Below are 27,835 nucleotides of genomic sequence, written 5' to 3'. Positions count from 1 at the left end.
CCCACATTCTGCCTACTTAAAATTCGTCACTTCTCCTATTTTATTCTCAACAACTTTTAAATATTCTTCTCTACTTTCCACCATTTTTGTCTCAATTTCAACGGTTCAAATTTTTTATCAGACTATTTCCTCAGATTGAAATCTTTATTCATCTGTTCAAATTTGTTGCAACTCACTCACAAAACAATATTTATCTGTTTTTTCCTCATATTTGATAATTCTGAGAATTTTGTTATTTGATTAGGTCTACGCGAATTCAATGGATTTCAAATCTGAACTTCTCGAGGGCTACTAGTTACACGTAATAGTCATGCATGTCAACAAATCCGTCCACTTATCTTCATTAATCACACTAATAAAAAATCATGATATCTTTAAAACTTTTTCAAACATTTTATGTAGACACCATTTAAAATCTTCGACCTTCAAACTCAAAATTTCACTCTTCTATGTTGAACTTAAGCAAGTTCAGCAGTTTGCTTGTACCACAAAATCTCTTGTATGGACTATGAATTTTTATTTTTATCTCTCCAAAATCCACAACAACATCTTACACAATATACATCTCACAAGTTTATAAATATCTGACTGTATCAAGCACGTCTTGTCTTTCAGTTTTAATTAATTCTAAATATAACCAAACATTTTTTGACAACTGTCCTCGCCAGTAATTGTTACAAATTTGTGCGCAAAACCAAACACCTATTCAAGCTCGTAGAACAGAAGCTTTCGCCTGATTTAGACCAAGATATTTACTCGGTGTTAAATCAGGTTTTTTCGCTGGCTCCCTAGTCCAAAGTCGAACCAGAATTTCTTCTCTTCTAGAAGAAAACCTTCAAACTTTCCGTCACAGTTTTGCTCAACGTTCCACAACCAAAAGCTCAAACTTCTTTAATATTTCTTCTTTTTCTTTCTCCCTTTGAAGGTTTCTTCCTCCCAAGTCATTTGCCTTGACACAACTGACTTGACGTTTATCACCAGAAAACGATTAATTAAAAAATTTTAATGAACTTTTCGAGATACATATTCACCTCCATGGAAGCTGTTTCGTCGGTGGCGAATCCGGGTGTCGACAACTTTAAGCGCACTAGGAAGAGGTCGTGCGTTATGTATTCGACTTCCGTGGATTTTACGGCCGGCGTTATTTTTAAGTGGTTCTTTTACAGAGAGTGTGCTTGTTGGATTTTGACTGACGACCCGAGCAATTATCGCTTATATAAAACGATCAACTGCTTTATTTTCGTTCCCGTATTTGTTTACGTCTGCCATATAGTAGTAAAACTGGTGAAAATTTGTACAATCGGTGCGCTTTGTGTGCGGCGGTGGGAGCCGCCGTCCGTGTGCGCGCCGTCCCCGTTAACTGGCTCGGAAGCGATTAAATCGTTTGATCGCAATAAATCGATGAGAACCGCTCTGACGATATTTTCTAATTTCGTAATTGGACTGTGTGAACACTCTCGGTGCTTTCTCGCAGCGCCATACACAGAGAGAGATCTCTTTATTTGGACAATTCAAAACGGCAACGTTTTCAATGGGAACGCGTTTGATAAGGAATTGGACGTTTCGCCATTGAACTCTATAAAGTATTGTGGCGAATATGCGTCCGTACAAGCGGACTTTGTTCGCCGCTAATTTATGGCCTCCCTTTTATCTGCTGCTCGCGAAGAGAAAAGCGCCAAAGTAATGAATGTATCTTTGCATGTTTATTTAATTTATCGCCGTGTAAGCGCACCATACATCACAATCCACCAAAATCATCCGCTCAGGTTCACTCCGCGAAACCCGACACGGCAAAAACTGACTGATTTACGACCGCAGGATCCACCACCGTGACCGATATGGATTTTCGCAGGAAACGACAAAAACCAAATCGAGACGGCGAAAAAGTCCAACGCGAGACGCTTTTCCAACTCCAAAGCTCAAATCGGGAAGTACGCGTTTTCCGCTTTGGGAAAATTCCGTTTGTGAAATTCGCAAAAGTTACACAACCAGATTAAGATTCGCGATCGTAAATTGATTAGGAAATTCCTGGGAATGAAAATTGAGCGATTTTGTCGAAAGTGGGATTCTCGAAAGGCGAATTTATTGACTGGTTCGAGGGAAATTTTAGTTTTCACATATGTCAAGTGATGCAGCTTCGTGGAATTGTTTGGAGAAGTCCGTTGGATGCAAATGTAATGACGGGACGATAATGAGATTAGCAGGAATTGCATGAAAAGCGTTATATTTAGGTTTCGGGAAGTTTGGCAAACATAATAATCGGACAGAAAGCGACACAATTATTTTGAGAAAATTGTGTCACTGGAAAATCATGAATTGGATTTCTTCAAATTAATGAATCAATACAAATTTGCAGGATTTGTGATAAGTCAAATAAAAACAATATTTTAAAGAGTAGGGAAAAATTGTTGATTTTGTTTCATTTTGGTGAACAGGTGGATATAAAATAAAACTGTTGTGTTCATGTTTTGGACGTATTTTTATTTGATAAAATAAAGTCAAGATTTGAGATAAAAGAGAGAAATTTTGTTTATGTCTATGTTTTTTGCAATCAGTTGATTTCAATATGATTATTACTGTTATGAGGAAAAATAATAAACAAAAATAATTAATAAATACTTGAAGGCTAGAAGGGGTTTTTAAAGAGGGGGATTTTAAATATGTACTTATATTTTAGAATTTAAAATGTATTTTTAATATTTTTAAGAATTCGCCATAAATTGTGAATGTTTTTTGGCTGGTTTAAGTGGTCGGCATTTACTTGAACAATTTCCATCAAGGGAAAAATTGCAATTTAGTTTTGAAAATAGTACAAATTTAAAAATATGTAGTTATTTATGCAACAAGTGAGTAAAGCAATACTTTTTTTACGAGAAGGAAAATTTGCCGCACGAGCACAGCGAGTGCGCAAATCCGCCGAGTAAAAAAAAGATACTTTACTAACAAGTTGCATACAAAACTTTTTTGGCGCCCGTAAGTTTAGATAACAAAATTTGAAAATTTTCCCCGTGGACCTTTAAAAAGTTCGTTTTACTCGCGTTTTAAATTGGCCCACTCATGCCAAAAAAATCCCAATTTACATACGAACTCGTTAAAAAAACTACTAATTATGAATGAAAAATTTTATAATTGCGTTAAAAAATGACACGCTATGGCACTTTTTTAAACGGAAAATGCGTGCAAAAATTAACCGCTATGGCACTTTTTTTAACGCTTCTCTGACCGATTCAAAAATCACATATTTTATGAACGCAAACGAATGAAAAAACTTGCACTTTTTTTTTGACGGACGTTAAAAAAATTAATTTAAGTATTTTTTATTTATTGAGACTTGTAATTTTTTATAAATTGGATGGATGTTTCTTAGATGGTTTAAGCATATTTATGAATTAAAATTGAGAGTGAAAGAAGATTTTTTCTAATAAAAGTAACAGAGTAACGAGTTGTTTTTTGAAAAATAACAAAAAAGAAACATTTCTTGATTTTCTTTGAGGATTTTTTTTGGCATTTCCTTAAACTTATTTTTCCCAGTTATTTAGGAGATTCACTTAAAAAACAATATTTATCACTTTTCAATTTTCATAATCATGGAGAAATTTACAGAGAAATTTTTGCAAGAGTTTTAGGCAAATAATCGTAATAAATATGTACTTAAATAAATAATTTAATATAATAATTTTTCATAAACTGTTATATAAAGCATCAAGGTTTGTTAGAACAAGCTGTAAAATTTTTCCAATAACAACAAAAATATTTATAAATTATTTACATAATGAGAAACTCTGCAATATTAATTTTTTATTGTTAATTACTATGTTTATTAATTATATTTCCAGACATGAAACGTGTTTTGAAAACGGTCTAGATCAAAAAGAGTTTCATTAGGAATACCCTTTCATTTCCTTCATTTTCGAAAAATGTTCTACAAATTGGGTGTTATTAGGATTTTGAATTTATTTAGGATAAAAATTAAACGAAAAAAGTCCTAATCACAGCAATAAATATTTATCAGTTGTTTGTTAGTTTCCATAAGTAGCTAATCTAAATTGGGGAAATTATCTTTTATAAAAAAAATAATTTCATTTCAAGTATTTTATCATAAACATCACAATAATTTTCATACAATAATTCTAAAAGAAATGGTTTTTTTTCTTGATTTTTATTAATTTTTATTTTTCATAGCGATTATACAGTCTGATTTTGGAAGTTGTGCAGATGTTAACCTGAAGTAATAAGTGTTAAAGCAAGGCAAAATACCCAACTTGCCTTACACAAATGTTAATGGTTCACAAGAGAATTAAAGGAATCAGGGAACCGCTGAAAAATTTAAAATTTGACAGGCAGTTTTGAAGAACTACCAACCTAAAATGTCAAGGTTCTCTGTGAAGAATTTCTTATTCTGCAAGTAAAATTCAATCTTTTCGTTGGGGGCCAAGATCGAGTTTATTCATTTCAAAACGCCCGAAATCGCGAAGATGCTGCACAACGTTTACAAAGGTTCGGGCATTGGGAAGTATTAATTTTGAATTAAATGACAACAAAAAAGTCTACAATGTTTTTTTTTGGACCCATTTTTTTCATAAAATTCAGTGGCTCCCAAACTTTTTTTTTAACTTTTAGCCCCTTTTTCTCAAAAAATATCAACATTTGTATGAGGCATTATTGGCTCAATCGTTACCTATTGTGGAGTTCTACCACTGATCAAAATATTTGTACAAGTTTCAAAGTCACCCTGTATATTTTCAAATTAAAAATGTATTTTTAATGTTTGAATTTTTCTGGAACAAAAGCTATTAACCTTTCATATCTACTCTAAAACTCTAAAGACTTCAAAACATGGTGTAGTAGTAGTAAAGAAAAATAAAATTGTGATTTTCTTAAGAGCAATTATAAAAAAAAATCAACAATGAATTTCTATGGAAAAATATGTGCTTTGGAGCTAGCTAAGAAAAATGAAAATATTTTTTTACGTTATTTTATTGAGATCTGTTTTGGTTTCAAAAGCGCCAAATGTATCAATAAAATACCACAGCATATTAATGTTGAAGTAATTCAAAAAAGAAAAAGATATTTGACGATTGATTATATATTCGAGTAGGAGTCTTTAATAACACTAAGTAAAAAATATTTCTACCGGCAGACAAGTTAGTGTCTCACATCGTTTAGATGAAAAACAAAATTGTATAAATGCAAGAATTTATAGTACATTTATAGTACCTCTGTTTGAAATTCAGTTACGTTAGTTTATTAGTATATTGCGTGTTCTCAGATCTCCCAAGTGTTACTTTATTTATTTTCGACGCATCTTGTCAAGACCGGTTAACAAGCAAGAAATTTTCTTCGCCTGTTGCCTCTTTCGCAGCGAAATTTAGCGAAAACGTCTCGTCTAAAACCGTCCCTCTCGACGCAATCGCCGCCTCCGCCTCGCAAGAATTTCCCACCTCCCCCGCGCACGCAATTTTTCACTCGACCAGCTCGCGATAAAGCGATAAAACTTTCACGGTTATAATTATATTAGTAGAAGAGTCGTTGCTCCGAGCTGCCAAGCAAAAATTTTCGAAAAAAAAATTCCAAATTATGATCGCGACATTATTAACGGGCCGCGGTGACTCACGAAAAACTGCGGATGTCTGCTAAAAAAAATCGCTTGGATCGGAAAATGATAAACACGGCGCGCACTAAAACCGTCAAAATTTATTAATCGGGGGACGCTTTCACCGAGCTTTGACGCCCGCCGTGAGTCAGGCGGTCGCAGCACCGGTCCACTTGCGAGACGATTTGTCAAAAGCTCCCGAAAACGTTATTTATCCCTGATGCACCTGGTGAACTTTCCGCCGCCCACTCGGCTGTTTTTTAAAATCGCCGGCCACCAATTCGAAAATTGCGTCACGAAGTCCACACGTCTAAATCGAGATATTTAGGGCGGGAGTCGGGACCGTTCAGCGACCGCCATTCATTCACTCCTGAAAACTGAAATAAGTCATTTGCTCGCCGAGTACGTCACATTTACAAACACTTTCAGGAACCACTTAGCCACCGTTTATTTTACAGACCGCTCCCTATTTATTTTTATTTGCTTCTGGGCCCGTCCATACGCCAGCTTGCGGTTTTCGCAACGAAAATCTATCCAAATAATTACTACACCGTTTTTATTGCCCTTTCGGGCCGTGTTTGATACTTCTTAAACAATCAACCCAAAATAAATAAATAAATATGTGAAAATAATGTCGCCGCGCGTTGCGCAACGAGTCCGAAAAGTGAAACCGCGGAAGGTAAACAGAGCTTTCGGAAGGCTCCATTGGCGTTCGTCGCCAACGCACAAAAAAAAAACAAACCAAAACCCGGAGCTGGAATCGAGGAAAGGGGATTTTATTTATTTGCACGAATACTAACCCACGGCCAAACAAACGCAAGGATTTTATCAAATCTAATCCGGCCAAGAAAAACTAAAACGCAAGTGAGAATGTATTACGAAAAATAGACACGATGAAATTATTCATGTTGGTTATGTAAATGAAATGTCTTAACCTAAATGCACGTCAAGAAAACACTAAACAGGTCATTTTTTTGGAGTTTTCCCAAAAAAATTACGTTGTTTCAAATAAACGAGGTTTCTGCAAAGATCAAAACAATATCTTTACTTCTCAGTTTTATTTCTCAAAAACACGAAAACATTTTTTGAATAACATTACTGTGCAAATAGTATCAAAGCCAAAAAGTGCATCTTTTTCGTCCGAGTTTGAGTTTTTTGGCCGAGGCGCAGCCGAGGCTTAAAACAAGCGAGGACAAAAGACACTTTTTGGCAGAGGTGCACATTGAATTTTTTAAGCTTCTCAACAAAACTAGATTTTTTTTTATTTACAATACAATTACTTATATTTACATAGTTTATGGTGACAGGACAATTATCGGTTTTGTCGGTTTCGTTGATAACTTACTAAACAGACCAACAGATGGCGCCACGGTCAGCGTCCGAAAAAGAGTTACTTTTCGTCCGCTTGTGAGTACGTAAAATGGCCGTTTTCATTAAGAGACGTCATTCTCTTGTGAAGATGAAAATTTTGAATTGATGTGAAGAGGAGAAATGTTGTCTTCGGCTCATTTCTGTTTGCATTTTTGTCCAAAACCCACCAAATCTGACTGGCACTTCCGCAACGACATCGCCGCAAGAATCGATGTTTTGATTTCCGTTTCAAATAAAATAACTGTATTTGAACTAGAAAAAACAGCGTACGCACCGGACGTGATTGAAAAACGCTAACCAGTCGTGATTTTTGTGCGTTTCAACTCGCCAAAGTACATAATGTAAAGACGTAAAAACGTAATGTGATGAAAGATAGAAATTTTATTTTTTTGGAAAAAAAAATCTCCTTTGAAATAGTTGCAGTGATGTTGGCCATCTGGTTCTAAAATTGTAAAAATCGCTTTTTAATTGGGGTTTTGCGCATTTGATGCTTGTTTTATGTGTCGTTTGGCAGCACTTCGCTGTAATCCAGGAGATATCAAAACGTTTCCGATTTTCAGTTTACAGAAAAATCTTTTCGACGTTTTCCAAGAAAAATGCCAGGAACTCACCTGGGAAGAATTTTCTCGGCGGTTCTTTGTTGATAAATATTTTTTCTGAAAGAGCAACGGACTCAAAATGTTTGGTGAAAAGTTCCTCAAAGCCATTTTTCAGTTTTAGTACTCGCAGAGATATCCGGAAAATTTTTACAAAAGACAGACCTACACGTTTAGATTTTTTATAGAATCCCATATTTTATTGACCCCAAAGCTTTTTCTTCAACGTCAATTTTAAGTAAAACAAAGACTCAGAAAAAAAATCATTTTAGATCGATCTTACATAATTATGTGGCAAAAATCCTTCACACTCCAAAGATCTGTCTAAATTTAGTGCAAACGGTGCTCTTCAGTAGAAAATTATTAAAATAGCTTCAAGAGTCCTTTTTCCGATATTCATAGAACACAGAACATTTTTCTCGCACTATAAATTAACAAGAAAAGAAATATTAATCTCATTAAATAAACATTTTGTATTATTTGCTCAAAGTATAAAAAAATTACTATTTACTAATATTTTGAAAAGCATTTGACGACAGATATAAATTAATCGTTATTATTCATTCACAATGATAGTTACCACAACAATTCCATGAGTTGGAATCGAATATAAAAATAAATTTATTAAATTAAGAGTACATTTATATTTTAGTCTAGAAATTAAAAAAAAAAAGTTTTTAGAGGCACCCTTAATGAAAATGGTAATTTTATGTACTCACAAGTGGACGAAAAGTAACTCTTTTTCGGACGCTGACCGTGGCGTCATGTGTTGGTTTGTTTGGTAAGTTAACAACGAAACCGACAAAACCTATAATTGTCCTGTCACCATAAATTATGTAAATAAGTAATTGTATTGCAAATACATATTAAATTTCTCGTTTTGTTGGCAAGCTGATAAAAAATACTATAAAGAAAATTGTTAATATGTACTAATAATTTTATCTACTAATTTGAAAATGGTAGTTACAAAATAAATTTGTAATTTTTTAAATGATGTGATGTGAGGTCGCCTAAAGAATTTAATGTGCACCTCTCCCAAAACGTGCCTTTTGTCCTCGCCTGCTTCAAGCCTCGACTGCGCCTCGGCCGGAAAACTCACACTCGGACGAAAAAGATGCACTTTTTGGCCTTGGTACATAAATAACTATTTTTCTAATAGCTTTGTCTTGAAGAATAAGGTTTCGAAAACCTTATCATGAAATTCCCCAAGTTAAAAACTATTTTGGAGAGCTAATAAAAATAAAAATAAAGTTGAATGTTATATCATGGAATATTGGTACTTATGGAACACCTGTAGGTAAATAGTTTTAATGAACTTGTTTTTTATTAACTCTCACAACTGAGAATGTAACGATTTTCAAAAATATTCGTTATGCCAGATTGATTTTATTTAATTGTTAGTTTTTATCGTATATACAGTGTGGACACAAAGATAAGAATCACTGAATTGGAAGCGAATTGTAGCCGATTTAAAATTTGAAAAATGGAAGTGAATTGAAATTTTTGTTTGGGGATCCGTGCCGGGGCGCCCATGCCGTCCCAGTTGTGCCCCCGTAATCAGGCGCCACCGTCAAATATTTTCCTACAACACAAGACGGTCCTCATTGATCTCTCGCCGCCTCTTGGCCGTGATAACATTATGAAACATGATTTCCCCGTTTCGAGGCGAGGGGCGACCGCCGGCTGCAACGCCACTATTTTTAGATCTCTGGAAATATCACAAGACACCGTGTGCCTAGCCGACATGGTGTTAGATCCGTTTTACCTCCACAATCGAGCTGCTAATCTCCCGATTAGGCCGTGGCGGAGGGTTCGCCGGCGAGGGGTGGCGCGCCCGCAGCAAAAACCATCGTTAAGACCAATTAACGATCATTTCCTCTTCGCAGCTATAAAAAGCTCGACTTGTTGAGCACCCCGAGGAGCGCTTCCAGATGGTCGGGAGCTTTTTCGGCGCCAGGTAGAAGTGTGTCAACAGCTCGACTCTTTGATCGCCCCACGCTGACATCACCGATTTAAATAATACTGCATAATTGCATCTGCATTTCTGCCAGATATTTAATTATTCCGTTGCGCTATTAAAACATGTGTTCCGAAGGTTGATCCAGTACATTAAACTCGGAGCTTCTGCACTATTTCGTGCGAGGCGGGAAAAGTCCACGCTGATTTTCACTCCGTGGCATGTCACCCGGAAAATGCATTTTCTTCCGTCGGTCCAAATTCTTCCCACAATTCTTCGGTGCCATCTGAAGCGTGCAACGACGTAGGTCTCCAGAGTGGCTGAAAAACGATGCTTGAATGAAATGGGTTGGGCGGGTTCGATTGCAATTTTTCCATGCACATGTGTTTGTAGTAACGGTGACGGTTTTATGAGGTCGCTACCAACGACACTTTTCCGCATTCAGAAACATTTATTGGTCGCTTTTTCCACCCACTCGAGCAAACAATTCATTAGTGAGACCACCGACAAAAATCTTTCCAAAAGTTCGTAAACTACAATTTCTTTTTTTAGGTTTTTTGTTCTTCCAAAATCTTCGAATCTAGTCTTTTGAAATTCGAAATTTCTTTCTCAACTAATTTATCAACAAAATAACGTATCGATATGTGAACGTTTCGCTTCTTCCTCAAATTCTTAAGCATCAGAACACTAACAAGCACAAATGAGATGCAACACATTAGAAAATAACGTCGAACGTTCTCAATTTTTTGAATTTTTAAAATTTTCTTGAATACGTAAAACTAATTCCATTATGTCAATTTTCAACTCAATTTCCATAACATAGTCTCTTCAAATATCAAAGATCCACCACCTGTTAACTTATGTTGGTCAAACAATAAATTTCCCTACAGTCCTTTTAAGTAACCAAGACAAATACAAGTTGGCACAACTGAAACGGCAGTTTAATTTTGGTAAATTGACGCATGTGCTTTAGAAAAATTTAAATTTACGCAATGTGCGGAAGAATTAAACAATTTAACGTAACTTTCATTTTTCCGTCGATTGAAATAATCTTGCCGCATATGTTTTCGATGTAAATTTATTGCTGCCAACTAAATGTCATTACAGCAACTCTCAAATCTATCGAGGGATCATTTAAATTTATTACTATAATTAGAGTAAGCTATGATTTTTAAATTAGATTGGCAACATTGACATTTGACTGTGCAGATCCTGTCAATTGACTGGCTGTGTAAATTAGAGGTTATGTAAACATGTTAACGTTTTTAACTTCTCTCTTATGTTCAATTTTTTTAATCTGTGATTTACAGCAAATAAAGCACTAGAGAATAATGCAGTTTTATTACCAATTATAACCAATGTTCAAAGTGTTGTCCCCGGGCTTCGATGCGTTTCATATTTTCAAACGCATTTTCCAAACTCTAAACAGTTATAGTGTTTTTGGGTATTCCACCGGAAAATTAGGGAATGCATTTCGAAAATCTTCAAGGTAAGATTGTATGGAATACTTCCATTCACCATTTTCTTGCGGTAAAACAATTATGTTCTAAAGTAAACATTTTGACAAGTTAAATGAAGCTGTCAACAATCAATGTTGCCAATTAATTTCAAAACTATAGCCTACTCTAATTATAAATTTAAATGACAGCACGGTAAACTCTGTCCACTCATGGATTGCTTGACATAAATGTTACTAAAAAAGTTCACTCTACGCCACAACAAATAGATCCGGCGCGAAATAAAAAAAAAAGAAAGAGTAGGTTTACACGTGATGTTTTATTTTATTATTGTTCTGCATGTTTGCACTTAGGAAAGCCGAAAGAAAACTTCAATATAGTAAGAGTAATATATTAGGTTTTATTATTACAGGATATTTCACGAGCCCGACGGAATTAAAAATGCAACCCACAATACATTTTCGAATTTCCGAATAAAGCTGGTTAATGAAGTTAAAATATTCAGCTTTTTCGGAAATGGCTAAACACAAACAAGAGATTAATATTTAACATTTAATGCATGAACAAAAATGACCTCTGTATCATTTTCGATGTAATGTCACTTAAAGTGTTCATTATGCTAGATTCTTGAGGCACGCACTCACTTCACAAATTCAAAAAAATCAACAAAAAATCGCAACGCAACAGAACAAAACAGCAACACGATCAAAATTAATAATTTTTAAAACTAGAGAAACGCAAACCAAAGCTCTAAAGATGAAAAATCGCAAATCTAAATGTTTAAACGACTTGACAGCACTGACAGTTTCAAATTTGAAATGTCATATAATTTATTTTTCGCGTGGGTTTTATAACAACCAATGAGAATCAGTGGCGCGAATGTTTCAAGATATTACCAACACAGGATACTTTGTTAATATTTCAATGTTATGGTTTTGGGATTTTGTTATCTAAGGATATTTAAAAAACTGCATTCTATCGTAGTAGTCTACAAAAAAAAATTTCATTACTGCGGCAATCAAATGTTGCCAACCATATAAAACAGAAAGTACTAGAAAGACAGTTCTGCCAATCAAACTCTCTTTTGGACGGATTTTAATGAACTCGTCATTTTCGTTTCGATTTCTTTTTCCTTTTATTTTTCTTTTGTAACCTCTTTTTCTATTCTGCTTTTATCTCCTTACGAAAATTCAAATTTCACACATTCTCCTCACTTTTACGAAACAAAGTGAACGCCAAGAACAGATCAAGATACTTTTACATCGAAAGCAATGTCAACTTTTTACTTTTTTGTTAAGAACAATAATCTCGTTATGATCTTAACCACAAATCAGTTTTTGTTCATCTTTGACTTCTTGCACTGAAAAATCTTTTCCATTAAATGTCTACACCGCTAATTACAATCCTATTTCTATTTTCATAATTTAATCACTCCAAAAATACTTGTAATGAATCTCCATTCATATATTTCCCATTTTTTTTTATGAAAACTGTCATCTTTGTCGCTTTTTTTTTTTGAATAAAAGTCAGACTTAAGCGCTTTTTAATCGCACCATGTAGTGTCTCCGTGATTTTATCAGAGTTTTGATTGATTGATTGATTCTCTAAATCTTCCTTCTTATCAAAGATTTAGCAGTTTTTGTTTCCTCTCTCAAATTCAATTGATTTCGAATCTTCTGGTTTTGTCCGTTTACCACCGACTGACGTCCATTTTGAAATCTATTTCTTCTATTGTCGGGGAAGACCGCGACCACTTGTCGACCCTGCCGGTAATGTAGGTCCCTGTCGGTGTATTTTCCGGCGTGAAAATTTCGATGCGGATAAATGTCGGTAGTTTTGGAGCGGTAGATGTAAACAGAAAATGGTCCGTCCCACCAAAATTGTCTCAAACATCTGGAGAGAGAGGCGAGCAGCCAGCCAGCGTTATTTAGTCTGAGCTATAAATACAACTATCAATTAATTTAATGATGTTCAAAAGTCACAGAAACTTTTAAAAATGAGGTTATTTCACCAGAACGTTCAATTTATTTCGGCTCATTTTCAGAGATATTTCACCAAGGTGACTAAGCGCGCGCGAGCCATGCGCTTCTTTTTGCAAAGGACTAAATTTAAATCGTCACTTAGGCCAGCAGGAGCTCTCAAACCGGAGAAGAGTCTGCGAGAGCCGCTTCTCCGGGGGTGCCTTCGCCGCCGCTCCGAAAATAGCGGCACGAGGGTAATTCGGTTGATTATTTCGGGGCGTCGATTTGTCGACGTCCGACGAGGCGCTCGTTAAGTGCGCCGGTGAAATTCGCACCGTCAAAGAGCCGAAGAGAGAGACACCGGTTCACCTGCCAAGAGCGGTCGGTCGCCGCCATCGGTATATTTTTACAGCCGCCGCTGATTGACCTTTATATATATAAGATGAAAACAATAATAAAGCGCGTGTTTAATTCAGATCACGGAGAATCCGTAACCATATTAAAAGTCGCGATGGAATGTTACAGCGAGTTGAAGAGACTCGGGTACCGTTCGCTGAAGAAGGACGGCGAACGCGGCCGCCTTGCACATGCACCAGGACCAGATGAGTCTCATGCGAATTCGCATCTGGATGTGTGCGTACGTCCATGTGCCAGTTTTTGCACGGCATTACCTAAAACTGACAGGGCGAGCTCGCCGGAGGGGGCATCGCAGAAAGTCCCGAAGCGAAGATCTGCCACCCCACAAATTCGGTCTCAGTTTTTCGATGGTGGACGCGATTTTCTCGCGAAATAAAAGAGCGCAGCGAAATTTTCTCCGCAAGAATTTATGTTCTATAAACGTCTTTTAGTTTATTTTTATCTTACAAACAAACTGTCATCTGTTAAAAGTACAAATAGAGGTTCTACATTTATTTCGGCGAAATTTATTGTGTTCGTTCCCACCGCCGGATCTATCATTGCAGGACAACGTAAATAAATTTCGGAGGAAACGTTTGGAATTATGTAAGAACTATATTTCAGTGTCCGTCATTACGGCATATATTTACGTGTGCGATTTTTTAAACAAATCCTACTCAAATTTGGTTTTTCTAACTGTTTTTATAGCTTGTCCACCGGCTGTTCTCTGTTAAAATGCAAAAATCTCGCAGTGTCAATTTGAAAAATAGTATGGAAAATGTTTTCAATTTTGTCTGCTTTGCACAGAATAACAAAAAATATTTATTTAAAACAATGTCGACGTTTCTATTTCCAAGAAAATCAACAACTAAACCATTTGATCTTCTATAAAAAGTTATCTAGGTTAAATTAGACTAAATGTCAATTTTTACTCTCTTCATGTTGACATTTGGCACAAATATGGAAATGTCAATCTAATTTTGATCAATTTAAATCTTAATTTTGTAAGATTTTCCAAAAGAGCAAATTCATGCCAAATCGAACATGTTAATGTGTTTCAAGCTAAATTACCACTCCTCACATTACCAAACTGGAGGAAAATCCTAAATAGACAGAATTTTCCTGATGCTTTATCAAAATGACTTTAATATCAGATACAGTATCCAATTGTAACGTTTCATGTTATTTATGTGTAAGATCTCTCTAATAACTATTAAAAAAGTTAGGTTAGATTAGATCAAATGTCATTTTTGGCTGTTTTTTTGACATTCCATAATACGCGGAGAAGTTTCACTTTGATAACAGATAAAAGAAAATTGGAACCTTGCATTAACAGCAAGTGCATATCACGTTGAATCTTCCTTGCAAAAATCTATTATTTTTCGGCTTTCTATCTTTCTACGACATAAATGAATATTTTCGGAAAAAGACCATTCCATAGATGTTTTATATTTGAATATTTGACGTTTCCTTACGTCGATGAGCATTGTAACGTTAATTTACTTTCCAGTTCTGTCAAACTGATGTGTCAATCCACTCCGATGCAAGTGCAAATTCTGTTTGATTCATATTTAACGAAAATGACGATACGTGTGTCCAGTGTTAACGTGTCATGTCACTTCCTTATATTTCTTCCATAATCAATATAAATTATGTAATTATAATAATTATTATTAATAAGAACAAGCATAGATTAAGTTAAATGTCACTTTTGACATTGACGTTTGATGTCATAATGGATAAAAAATTTTAATTTGATAATATTTTAACCAGCAGCAATTATAAGGAAAGCGAATATGTTTCCTTGTCAACAACCATATTAAGTAAAATATTAAAATTAATTTTACTTCTGTTAAATTAATAAGAACAGAGAAAAATAAAATTTTAAATTAACCAAATTCAAGCCAAACTGAACCGTCGTCTTTTGTCAAATCATGTTGACATTTGATGTGTCACAAAAAGGCGGTAAAAATTTGAATTTTCCTTGTTTCTTTTTGACTAAATATCTTTGACTTGACTAAAAGAACAACTTGCGCTAATATTATTTAGTAAAACGCAATTTTTGCAGCGTCCCGTGAGCTATTTCTACAAAAAAGTGTTTTCTTAGTAATAAACATTGTCCAAGTGACCGGGTTAAAAAACAATATTTTTGTGAAAACTTTACCAGGAACGACCACAGCTTTGATGTGTTGTTATGTGGGACAACGGCGGAACCGATCTGAAATAAAACTTGTGCACTAGAAAGAAATTTTACTTGATACGCACAAAACTAGCCTTGATCCATTAGACTAAAAATAATTAGACTTGCAATTAAACTGATGTATTTGTTTTTGTTCGCAACGTTGTCACAGTTCTTCGAAAGCTCGTCCAGCACGAGACCGTACCAATTTCCCTCCGCCAATTTCCCAGCCGTCCATTTCCCGGTCGGCATTGTGCGCATCGGCACCATCGAGATTTCTCAATTAAATACAATTTCAGAAACATAAAAGTTATTTAGCGGCGAAATTAATTAATTGAGAATGATACGAAACAGCGCGCCGAATAAACGGCGTTAATGAATCAATTTTTACGGCGCGTCGACGATTCATCCGCGCCGATGGATTTCCAGATGGCTTTCGAGCAAGTGTTCGCCCGAATTTAACATCTTCAACTCGAGTGTCTGATATCGTGTATCAGGTGTTAGCCTCGCGTATCCAAACACTTCGGGTGTGCTTCAGAAAAACGGAGCCGCGTGCGAAGACTCGCCGATGAATAATAGCAACAGTTGCGGCGAAGGTGTGCGATTTGGCATTGCGGCGCGGGATTTGGCACTGGAACGGCGCATTATTTTCGGACACGCGGCCGCCCCCAAACCCACCCCCGGGCGGTCCCGGAAGAAGAGGCTCCGACGTGGATCTCACCGGCTTTCGACCGTCGCGGTCTTCCAGGAGAGCGAGATCTCGGTGGCGGGAGCGTCTCGTAAAGGACGGAGCGCGGTGGCGGTGTCTGGTCCCGGTGGCCGCGAGCCAAATGAATCACATCGTCGCGACGTCAGGCGTCTTGCCAACTCTTCTCCGCTAACTCCGTGCACCTGGACTCCGCCTAAACCTCGCTCTTCACGCTCGTTAGCGCGGATTTTTGATCGAAAACCCCGACGCTTTTCAAAATCCACGAGCGATTTGGCCCGGTCGCGCTCCACTTCCCGCTACCTGGCGGACAACGCGATTTGATTATTTCGCAAACAGGTGCGACCCATGCTCACTTCTACTATAATTATCACTGGACTAGAAAAGCTGAAAAATTGGGTTAGGTGACATGCGTGCGGTTTTTTCGGTGTTTGTTTATTTTTTTTTCGGATTCTCGCATTTGTTTTCTCGCAACGATTCAAGGTCCGTGTGGGGGCTCCGCTGTTTTCGAAATCTCCGGTTACAAGCCTTGGCTGGCCGCAAACGGAATCCCGAAGCTCTGAAAAAAAATCAAAATTAGACGGACCCAGAGAGGAGAGTTGTTCAGGTGTACGGGACGCCACTGGAGAAATCCTTGGTTCCTATTTATACAAGTCCTTACTCCATTTCTCGCATGCATTTACCTGTGCCACCGAAAATACTCCGTTGCCAATCGAAAGCGCTTCCCAGCGGCGCCGCCTCACCGCAATCCGTAAATCCATCGGCGATCCACGTCTATTTCTGCGGTTATGAAACCGAAAAAAAGGAGCCTCCACCGTCGAATTTATGCGGTGGCGATTTCTAAATCGCTTTGTTTGCGCGCCTTTTGACCCATGCGAACGACAGAATTTTCGAAATTCTCTCCGGCTAACTGTAAATCGTCTGGCCTTGCGTCTAGTTGGCGAATTGGAACGTGATCGTCATAAATAAACCGTGAAGAAGAATATTCGGCGAAAAAACCGGCGAACTTACCGCACCCGGACCGGATTAAAATACGATCCGGTGGCCGCTCCGGGTCCGGACCGTATTTTTCGGCGGGGCCGCATATTCCGCCCGAACTATTAGCGAATTCCACGGCATTGTTTCAAAGTTAATATTCAGCACGCGTTCAACCTCTTCGGAGTGCATTCCGAGAAGCTCGACGGATTCCCGGCGAGGAGTTCGGACGCATTTTTGGAAAACGAGGGCCGCCGCGAAGCCGCCGTAAATCAGCGGATGACCCCTTGCAAGACAGGAGGTATCGACATCGGAGAATGTTAACTAGCACCCGACACGAATAAACTAGAGGAAAAAGGAGTAGGCGCCTCCACAAAAAAAAACAACAGCCTGAGCCGCGAAAAAAACAAAGGGTTACGGTTTGTGCCTGCGAAATGACACGCTCGGTATAACAGACACTTCACAAAGCGAAGCTCCCACAAAATAACCAACCCAGCGCTGAAGAAAATAAACATCTGGAAAAATAAAAACATTCATTCATTAACGTGGCGGTAGCCTCATATTTTTTCACAGTAATAAAATTTAAGGGATAATTAATACATAACGTACCTTGGGTTATTGCTATATTACCATCCGCCCCTCTCTAGACCAAAAATCTTCTTGTGGTGTTAGTTATCTTTGGGGACTAATTTAACTGAGGTTAGAATCTTGTAAAATGACAGCACATATAGAATCACAACTACTTTATGGTATAAATCGGAAACATACATGTAAGTAATTACAATAATGTTCAAATATACAAAAATTGGAATTGGTTGCTTGTCAGAGCGTTCAAACTTACCTCAAGTTGCCAACCACTTAAAGCTAAAAGTACTAAAAATGTTACATTTTACATTTCTATAGTAATGGATTTTACCCTATTATTATTAATATAATACCGAGGGACGAAAATTGATACTCCTTTTTATGATGTGTGTGATTAGAGGAAATTCTCCACCGTTCCCGAGGGATATGCTCCATTAACAACAAATAATTTATTTGACATTTACTTCGATTAAACCAAACAGTTGCATGTTGTCATGGCAACGAGTTGTCTGTTTTCACAAGTGTTCTGTGGTTTTCATTTTGGAAGTAACAATGACACTTTGATCTTTGAAAAAAAAGGGGAGCTTATGCTCCCGCGACTACAAAAAATAAGCAATAAATAGAAAAATGACTTCCTCTGATATCCTTTGCTTTTTTTGACCGTTTTTTACCATTAGTAGGTAATTGTGAATTAACTGAAGACTCAAGGTAACAACAAAAAACACTGGAAGATTAAATTCTTGTTGTGATAAGCTTGGGGTCTTTGATTTTATCACTAACAAAATGAAAATAATCTAATGAAGGCCGTGAAGGCCGTAGGATCTCTTTGCCTTTTATTTATTTTACGTGCGGCCTCAAAATTGTGAAGATTTTGCGAAAGAGATCATCACTATCCTCTAGACAGTTTTTTTTTTTTAATTTAAAAAATAGTTGAATTAGTGGGTTGTAATTTTTTGGTTTGTTACAGGTCCCAAGCGCATGATGATGGATCGATGCAACCGAACTCTCAAACGACTGAGATGTAAAGTACGAGGGTTCCCCTTTCCCATAATCTACTGGAAGAGGAACAACGTCCTCCTCCAACCGACCCAAGATTACCGGATTACTCAAAAAAAGTAGGTAAATCGGCCCTTTCATTGTCCCATTTCCCCGGCACCTCACACATTACCCCGGTGCGGGAAATGGGACGACGTTCCGCTTAACACCACCACCACCAGTTCTCTGGTGTCCGTTACTTGTCCGAACGAAATTTTAATTGGCACTTTTGTTCTATTCCCGCTCGCTTCAGCGAGGGAAAAGATAGGTGAGTCCCGTATATTAGACCGATCACGACAAAGCTACCGGCCAGCACCTTATGCATGCCCCGCTTCCCGCTTGTCCTGTCCGTCAGTGTGTCTTCTAAGTGTTTTTGATTTTTAGGAGAAGGAGTACGCTAGCGATACGCCGCCACCCCGAGGCGGATTCGGAATGGTACGAGTGCGTAGCTAGGGACGTGGACGGCAACGAAATTTCGCACGTCTTCCCGCCGATAAAGAAGCCTAAAGAAAGAAATCACACTGGTACATCTACTACATCTACTGAGTCACCTAACTTAGGGCGAGGAAAAATTGACACTGCTGCACACCCTAGTGAGTCACCTAAGGGTGAGTACAGACTGCGGGAACCGAGCTGTAAGGGTGCGTACAGACTACGCGAGCCGAGCCTGTAATGTAAGCATTCGTCTAGTCGCTGTCGATTTGCTGACCTACACAAAGGGATTCGCCGGTCAAGTGTGGACCTCTTTTAAAAACGCACGAACGAGCCTGTCGCGAACGTGGACCATTTTTACCAAGAATCTTCAACTCGTGGCGTAACATGGAAAAACTTCGTCATTTATTTACAAAAAGGCCCTATTTCTTTCGTTTTCGCGGCGTGTTCGTTACATTACAAGCTCAGCTCGCGTATTGTGTACACACCCTTACATTACATGTTACATTACAGGCTCGGCTCGCGTAGCCTGTAACTAACTTAGGGCAGAGATCCGCGATCGCCGTTACCATCTCGCGGTGGCTCCTCGAACCAGGTCCGACGGGGGATCACAAAAGTTTTTTCGAATCGCACTCGAGATCGTTGCGCGTTTCTTTCGCTGGTAACAACAACGGGGCCGAGCCGTCCTAAATGTGCCAACGAACGAAACGGCGAACCCATCGTGATGAAATATTTGGGAATATTAACCGAGTCAAGCGCCACTCTTATTACACAATACTATTGGCACTTTGACAGGACGTACACACGCAAACATAATCGGGCATCCACTGTCGTGCGATGCCAAAATCATTATTTCCTAACGGCGAGCCATCTAACGCTTTTATGTAATCGCGAAAACGACTACCTACCCAGCGGTTCGACAAACACGTAACAGGTCCGTCTCGTTTTAGGGATACCCTGCAAACCCGAGATGGACAGGGTCTACTGTCGCAACGGAGGCACCTGTTTTTACGAGGAGGTCATAAAAGAATATTCGTGTGAGTAAGTATCTTTAATTTGTTTATTTTTAGGTTCGGCTGTTGCATTAATTAAGCGGTCTCGTGGGGCGCTGCTATTTTAACGTCGCGCCCGAAAAAGACTCGACTTTCGAAAATTTTCCGCTCGTGTTCTCGCGTTTCTCTTCCGATCTTCTGGATCTGACGACTTGTTAACGTTGTCGTTTGTGCTTTCAGGTGTGCCAACGGCTACAGGGGCCGACGATGTGAAGAGAAATCGTCCGATCAATCCAGTATGTATCGACAAAACCCTCTTTACACTTGTAATGTAGGCCTCTATACGAAATACGATGATTGTTAGAAAATTATTCCTTTTTTACTTGATCGAGTTCTGTGGTGGACTTTGCACGCACACGAACACGGAAAATTTATTTAGTGCATCTAATAATATCGACACTGTAAATTAACTTGTTACCGTTGTACATACACACTCAGAGAAAAATGAAAAACTCCACATGAACTGTATATTTGTAAACTATCCTACTGTATAAGACTGTTAAAATCGTACGTTTTTTTGTTTCATTGGACAGTCAGCTATAGTAATTAACTTTATACCTGACATCGAATTCGTCTGTTGTCACTTAATAATCAATCAAAGATCGATTTGGATTTCAGGTAAAAAGCGATGTACCTATAAATATCAGGGACCGACATTTTACTTAATTTTTTTTTGTATAAAGTCATGTAGATATATTTATTTATTACATCTATACTCACAACAAAATCTTTAAATCTTTATTACAAATTCTAAAAAAAAAAATAAAAAAATAGTTGTAAAACTTATTAATAAACAATGAAAGAAATTCCGTCGTTTTTGTTATTATTATTAGTTTGTTCACCCTAATCTGGTACTTTAGTTGGGAATAAAGGATGCTCTCGTGGATTAAAAACATTTATATTTTATAGGTATGTAAAAAGTTTTTGCCTGCTCTTTACTATCACTATTTTATCACACTATTTGTTATTAACCAGTTCTCTTAATAACTTTATTACTAATAACACTCTCGAAATTTAATCGACTCTCTAGATTTGTTGTGAGTTTCAGATGTCTCTAATAAACTCGCTGCATGTCCCTTAGGTCAATTTATGTAGTAATTAACACGTGTAACTGTATTTTTCTCATCGTCGATAACACAATACCTCTCAACTACAGACAATTATTCACACATTAATTAGTCGTGGTCGCGTGACGAAAAAGACGAGGGCAGCTCCTCCGCTTTTCCGTCGCGGGCCTAAAACACGTAGTCTGTACGTTGCGACATTAACTTTTTATGTTTCAGGCGTGCGAGACGAAAATAAATCTTAAAATAGAAATTTCTTTCTAAATTTCAAATAGTCAATGTAACTGAGTTGGTAAGAAAGTGTTTGCTGGCATGCACTCTTCTTTGCACTAACACGAGTAGTTTGGAGGTGTGTGCGTGTGTGTGTGTGGTAGACTAGTTGTACTGACGTCGAGTCATCGGGGCTCTTGTAATGACTGTTGGGGCTTTGTTTCAGGATTATTCTGAGGAAATTTCTTGTTAGGAACACAGAGTCAAAAGGCTGGACACGAACAAAGAAAATACCCTATACCAAAGAAACTTGCATTAGGCTAAAGAAGGATGTAGATACTCAGTTTATTTATTTGTCGGAAGTTGGAAAAAAAATGAACGCACAATAACTTGTAGTAATCAATGTATAACTATTTTTTGTCATTTTAGCAACAAAATAGAAATGTTGTAAATCTCAATGTTGTTAAAGATACTCGCATATTGTGATAACGATAAATGGCGCTACTAGTTATTGACATTTTTATTGAGGATTCAAAAGTATTTACAGATTAGTTAGCAGTCGAATCTCGAAACCAACCATTTGTCGTGACTGTAGTTAAGTTTTATATGCTTGAAAAGAAATGTTACTTCTTTTATAAACTTTATTAATTAAATATATATTTATAAACGTGCAAATGATGCAACTAAATGTAAACTTATTTTCGCAAAAATTCGTCCATTTTTTAAGCAGTATTGATGTTAAAACTAATAGATAGAAATTGCCTAGTGAGAAAAAATCAAGTACTTTATTAATATATATATATATTGACAATAATTATCTGCTAATAAAAGTGTAAAAAAATTGGTTGTTTCATTTTAGGCTTAGTCTATATCAGTCATCATTCTTATAGGTAACTACAGTCTCCATTTTGTGGATGTTGGTGGAAAACGATCTCATCTTGACCGATTGGGCGTTCTTCACGTGCGCCGCTTCCGCCTCGCTCCACTGTTGTGGCAATATCACATTACTTTTCGTATAAATTTGAATGTCAAAACTACACAAACAGTCCAACAACGGTAAATACGCGACAGACGACGCGATCTGTTTCAGAACGTCTCTGATCTCGTTTTTAATCGTTTTTAACGGTTTTTCTGAAACCTGCCCGCCTGACTCATCCGGATTACCTTCGTACTCCACGTGAAAATCCCACCTTTCCAGCACTTCCAAAGTCTTGACGTTCGTTATTATTAGGGCCACTTTGGTCACGCAACGCTGAATCAGCCAATCTGAAAGCAAAGAGTCCAACTTGGGACTTGAAGAGAAGTTGGTTTACCTTTCAGCTGGCTCAGACTCGATGCCAAAAATTCCTTGATTTTGTTGTCGGTCGACATTAAAATCGTCAGGCCGTAGTTTTCGACGCTCTGGAAGGTTTCCGGGGGGTACAGGCCTCGTTGGAACAAAATTGAATTGATTCCGAAATCTAAAACGGTCCGGCATAACCTCACATTTTAGGTATCGGGGTGATAATTACTCAAATAATCGGAGACAATTTCCGCGGAGCCCTTCAACGTGATCGACGATTTGTTTTGTTGAGCGACTCCAGCCATTTCGGTCTGTTTTTAAAAATCACTTGAGAATTTTGAGAGGAAATTAACGGTCGAAAAAAAGCGCCTTAAATATTCAAACACATTCAAATTTCAAACACAAATGTCAAATGGTCAAATGTCAAAACGCGCCAGGCTTCAAGCCAGGCTAGCCAACTTCCTGTCAACAGCTGCGAGAAGTTTACATTTCCCGTTCCAGAACGTTTCCATTCCAGAATTTACCATTATTTAACAATAATTCTCAATTGAAATCTTCCAAGGTATTTGCAAACTGCAATAAAGAAAAAGCAAATAAAAACCCTTCAATATTGTTTAAATCCAATTCATGAAAAACAAATAAATGAGAATTATTAACCTGACAAAATTAAAAGTACCGGAAATTGTATTTATCCCTGGAACGGTACCCGGGGTACTGGAGTACCCCACGATTTTTTTAAAGTTGTGTTACGTTTTAATTAATGGCAGCAGCTATTTGAAACTCCTCATATTTTCACTACATAAACTAACTTAAATTTATAACGAATAGTTGTCATCCTAGCAGGTGTTGTTTTTTTTTCTCAGGCATTCTGGGGTACATATGTACCCCAGGGTACCAAAATAAGAGTGGTATAAAATTGTTGAACACTAGGACATTTGTGCTAAATTTCATTTTTATGGTAGCACATTTCAATGTATAGCTAACCAATTTGTATTATTTAGCATGGCTAATTTTTCTAATGATAATAATGGCGTAAGAAAAAAAAGCGCTAGACTTTTCGAATTTTTATAACTTGCTTGACACCGTTGAAATTTGATCCATATGGTGCTTTTTTCTAATCCTAATACACCAAGAAAGGAAGAGTTCCCAAATACATAGAAGGTCTTCCCTAAAAAAATTTCGATAGATCTAATTACACTCACATGACTGCGAGTCTTGAAACGTCGAATTTGCCGTCTCACCTTCGCGAAATTATCTGACGAATTCTAAAACTGAACTACCTGAGGAAGCCCCAAATTCTGTTCAACAATCCTCTGTTTGGTGTACACTTTGTCCCAGGACCAAAACCGAAAAACTGGAACTCGGTGCACCACCAGCAATCAGTTTAACTGTATACAACACCACAAAAAGGTGTGCCCAAATTACTGATTTTTTCAAATTATATAAATATAATTTTTGTTGTTGTGTTAATTAAGGATGATATTTCACTCTCCCTTGTTAAATATTTTAATAAATCTAGTTTCAGTTGGAAAATATAATTTTTTAAATTGGGGTACATTTGTACCCCAGGGTACCGTTTATGGAGTTTTTTTGATGGGTACCGTTCCAGGGTTATAAATGTGGAATTCTCAATAAAATTGGACTGAATTGTCACATTTTAACTATAATTAGATTTAAAAAAGTACAAGAACATTTTAAATTCACATTATTTGGACAATTGTTTAGACATGTTTATAAAAATCAAGATGAAAGCAACCACGTGGTGAACACGTAATTTTTAAAATTAATAGAAAATCTAGACTAATTGGGAAGGGCAACCCTTATAGAGTGAATTCGCTTAATTTTTAGCGATTAATTATTAATTTTGTAAATTTTCTGTAACGATTAAAACATGAATACTTAAAAACAGCGTATTGTGAATTTTTCTTTGACTTATATTGTTAATTCAGCCCTCCCATAATTTTCCATTCGAATTTGGGTCAAATTCCGTTAATTCTGGTTAAATTGTCGACGAAAAATCAATAATTGCGGATGCAATTTCGAAATTGGCGGTCGTTTTGCCGGAAGCAACTCGCCTTCTATCCTTGTCTATGCAAGGTTTGGAAGCGTCGAAAAGCGACTAGATTCTTCTCGAATGATCTAGAACGCAGAAGGCTATATAAGCAACCGAAGCAACCCGAAGCGGTCATAGTTGAAAAAGCAAGCGAGAAGGGAAGTAGCCAGAGAGTACAAAGCGATAAATTTACAAAGTATTATATTTTCCTGAAGGAATTTTAAGTGAGTTTTAAGTGTGTGCATTGAATTAAGCAAGGTGAGTTGAAATTTTCCTGTTTTTTTTGGGGCAAATTTTGTCACATTCGATGACAGTTGAAAAGCCGGTATCGATCAGTTCGTAACGCTCTTGTGCAAAATTCTTTAATGTAATATAGCGAATCAACGACAATTTTGGATGTATATTAGCATGGTCTGATAAAATGTAAAGTTATTTTATTGGAAGTCGGGTCATTGAGCTTGCTGGCAGTTAGTCATAGGCGACTATGCTGTAGTGCGAATTAATGAATCACTAACCTTGGGAAGGTTCGGTAAACTGACAAGGTCACGTTGTTGCAGATGCCTGAAGAAAACCAGAATGGAGAGGTCGAAACCTTCGCCTTCCAGGCGGAGATCGCCCAGTTGATGAGCTTGATCATCAACACCTTCTACTCCAACAAAGAAATTTTCCTGCGAGAGTTGATCTCCAACTCTTCCGATGCCTTGGATAAAATCCGTTACGAATCGCTCACGAACCCTTCGCGATTGGACTCCGGCAAGGAACTGTACATCAAGATCATCCCCAACAAGAGCGACGGCACCTTGACCATCATCGACACCGGAATCGGCATGACCAAAGCCGATTTGGTCAACAACTTGGGTACCATCGCAAAGTCCGGCACCAAAGCCTTCATGGAGGCCCTCCAGGCCGGCGCCGACATCAGCATGATCGGCCAGTTCGGTGTGGGTTTCTACTCCGCCTACTTGGTCGCCGACAAGGTCACCGTCGTGTCAAAGAGCAACGATGACGAACAATACATTTGGGAGTCGTCGGCTGGCGGCAGCTTCACCGTGAGGTTGGATCACGGAGAGCCTTTGGGCCGCGGGACCAAGATCGTCCTCCACATCAAAGAAGACCAAACCGAATTCTTGGAAGAACACAAGATCAAAGAAATCGTCAAGAAGCACTCGCAATTCATCGGTTACCCGATCAAGTTGGTCGTGGAGAAGGAGCGCGAGAAGGAGTTGAGCGACGACGAGGCCGAAGAAGAAAAGAAAGAGGAGGAGGGAGAAGACAAGGAGAAAGACAAGCCAAAGATCGAGGATGTGGGTGAGGACGAAGACGAAGACACCAAGAAGGAGGACAAGAAAAAGAAGAAGACGATTAAGGAGAAGTACACTGAAGACGAAGAGTTGAATAAGACCAAGCCGATCTGGACCAGAAACGCTGACGATATTAGTCAGGAGGAGTACGGAGAGTTCTACAAATCTCTCACCAACGATTGGGAAGATCACTTGGCCGTCAAACACTTCAGCGTTGAAGGTCAACTGGAATTCAGAGCTTTGTTGTTCGTACCTCGCCGCGTACCGTTCGACCTCTTCGAGAACAAGAAACGCAAGAACAACATCAAGTTGTACGTCCGCAGAGTCTTCATCATGGACAACTGCGAAGAACTCATTCCCGAATACTTGAATTTCATCAAGGGCGTCGTAGACTCTGAGGATCTCCCGTTGAACATCTCTCGTGAGATGCTGCAACAAAACAAGATCTTGAAGGTGATCCGCAAGAACTTGGTCAAGAAATGCATGGAATTGTTTGAGGAGTTGTCCGAAGACAAAGACGGCTACAAGAAATTCTACGAACAGTTCTCAAAGAACTTGAAGTTGGGCATCCACGAAGACTCGCAGAACAGAACCAAACTGTCCGAATTGTTGCGTTACCACACGTCCGCCAGCGGAGACGAGGCCTGCTCCTTGAAAGAATACGTCAGCCGCATGAAGCCCAACCAGAAACACATCTACTTCATCACCGGCGAAAGCAAAGAACAAGTTGCCAACTCGTCGTTCGTGGAGCGCGTCAAGAAGCGCGGATTCGAGGTGGTCTACATGACCGAGCCGATCGACGAGTACGTCGTTCAACAGATGAAAGAGTACGACGGAAAAACTTTGGTCTCCGTGACCAAAGAAGGTTTGGAGCTTCCTGAAGACGACGAGGAGAAGAAGAAGCGCGAGGAGGACAAGGCCAAGTTCGAGGGGCTCTGCAAGGTGATGAAGAGCATCTTGGACAACAAAGTGGAGAAGGTCGTCGTGTCGAACCGTCTAGTCGAGTCTCCTTGTTGTATCGTTACTTCGCAATACGGCTGGACCGCCAACATGGAACGTATCATGAAGGCGCAAGCTCTTCGCGACACGTCCACCATGGGTTACATGGCCGCCAAGAAACACCTTGAAATCAATCCAGATCATTCCATTGTGGAGAATCTACGCCAAAAGGCCGAAGCCGACAAGAACGACAAGGCTGTCAAAGATTTAGTCATTCTTCTTTTCGAGACCGCGCTGCTCAGCTCCGGATTCACCCTGGATGAACCCCAAGTGCACGCTTCTAGAATCTACAGAATGATCAAATTAGGTTTGGGAATTGACGAGGAGGAAGCGATGATCACTGAAGACGCCCAAGGAGGTGATGCCCCAGCTGCAGATTCTGTCGAACCAGAAGATGCGTCCAGGATGGAAGAAGTCGATTAAGTTTCTTGTCGATGTTAGGTTCTGTGTTAGAATATTCAATTAATTCCTTTTTCTATAATGATTTTTTTTTATAAAAAGTATTATTTTGTAATGCCTCTTTTTTGGCATATGTTAATACCAAATGTTCCAAGTACTGATTTCGTTTTTTCAATAAACGATTAAATTATTTAATTTTGGGTTTTTATGTCGATTGAAATGATCGATAAGC

At 38.1% G+C, this 27,835-nt stretch overlaps 3 protein-coding genes across 10 annotated transcripts in view; 2 read left to right on the top strand and 1 right to left on the bottom strand.

Moving 5' to 3' along the window:
- Nucleotides 1-22,327, top strand: part of LOC138130463 (uncharacterized) — a 35,339-nt gene extending 13,012 nt beyond the window's left edge. Inside the window, exons 2-8 of one of the 8 annotated variants that reach the window (XM_069046956.1) lie at nucleotides 18,744-18,891; nucleotides 19,065-19,079; nucleotides 19,196-19,419; nucleotides 20,194-20,280; nucleotides 20,476-20,531; nucleotides 21,579-21,651; nucleotides 21,796-22,327. In XM_069046956.1, coding sequence (XP_068903057.1) covers nucleotides 18,744-18,891; nucleotides 19,065-19,079; nucleotides 19,196-19,419; nucleotides 20,194-20,280; nucleotides 20,476-20,531; nucleotides 21,579-21,623 — 575 coding nt within the window. In that variant the 3' untranslated portion in view covers nucleotides 21,624-21,651; nucleotides 21,796-22,327. Of the gene's footprint in view, nucleotides 1-18,743; nucleotides 18,892-19,064; nucleotides 19,080-19,195; nucleotides 19,420-20,193; nucleotides 20,285-20,475; nucleotides 21,549-21,578; nucleotides 21,652-21,795 lie in introns of those variants that run through there. The other 7 variants (XM_069046958.1, XM_069046957.1, XM_069046959.1 and 4 more) reach the window with 7 other exon arrangements.
- Nucleotides 22,328-22,335: 8 nt separating this feature from the next.
- Nucleotides 22,336-23,274, bottom strand: LOC138130468 (mitotic spindle assembly checkpoint protein MAD2A-like). The gene is made up of 3 exons (XM_069046965.1): nucleotides 23,081-23,274; nucleotides 22,883-23,029; nucleotides 22,336-22,835 (listed from the first exon to the last, which is right to left on the bottom strand). The coding sequence occupies exons 1-3, from the start codon at nucleotides 23,154-23,156 to the stop codon at nucleotides 22,441-22,443; spliced, it is 618 nt and encodes a 205-aa protein (XP_068903066.1). The 5' UTR covers nucleotides 23,157-23,274; the 3' UTR covers nucleotides 22,336-22,440.
- Nucleotides 23,275-25,000: 1,726 nt separating this feature from the next.
- On the top strand, nucleotides 25,001-27,798 carry Hsp83 (Heat shock protein 83). The gene is made up of 2 exons (XM_069046946.1): nucleotides 25,001-25,162; nucleotides 25,462-27,798. The coding sequence occupies exon 2, from the start codon at nucleotides 25,462-25,464 to the stop codon at nucleotides 27,625-27,627; it is 2,166 nt and encodes a 721-aa protein (XP_068903047.1). The 5' UTR covers nucleotides 25,001-25,162; the 3' UTR covers nucleotides 27,628-27,798.
- Nucleotides 27,799-27,835: the final 37 nt, after the last annotated feature.

This window comes from Tenebrio molitor, chromosome 5 (genome assembly GCF_963966145.1).
Source record: "Tenebrio molitor chromosome 5, icTenMoli1.1, whole genome shotgun sequence".
Classification (NCBI taxonomy): domain Eukaryota; kingdom Metazoa; phylum Arthropoda; class Insecta; order Coleoptera; family Tenebrionidae; genus Tenebrio; species Tenebrio molitor.
The sequence above is the reverse complement of the archived record's forward strand: the minus strand, read 5'-3'. Positions and strand labels throughout refer to the sequence as shown.

Bases quoted from the DNA above. Each gene is read 5' to 3' on its own strand.
- LOC138130468 (XM_069046965.1), bottom strand. From the start codon at position 23,156: ATGGCTGGAGTCGCTCAACAAAACAAATCGTCGATCACGTTGAAGGGC. The intron at 23,030-23,080 runs GTAATTATCACC...GGACCGTTTTAG, and splicing joins AATTGTCTCCGATTATTTGA to ATTTCGGAATCAATTCAATT. The intron at 22,836-22,882 runs GTAAACCAACTT...CTTTGCTTTCAG, and splicing joins GAGTCTGAGCCAGCTGAAAG to ATTGGCTGATTCAGCGTTGC.
- Hsp83 (XM_069046946.1), top strand. From the start codon at position 25,462: ATGCCTGAAGAAAACCAGAATGGAGAGGTCGAAACCTTCGCCTTCCAG.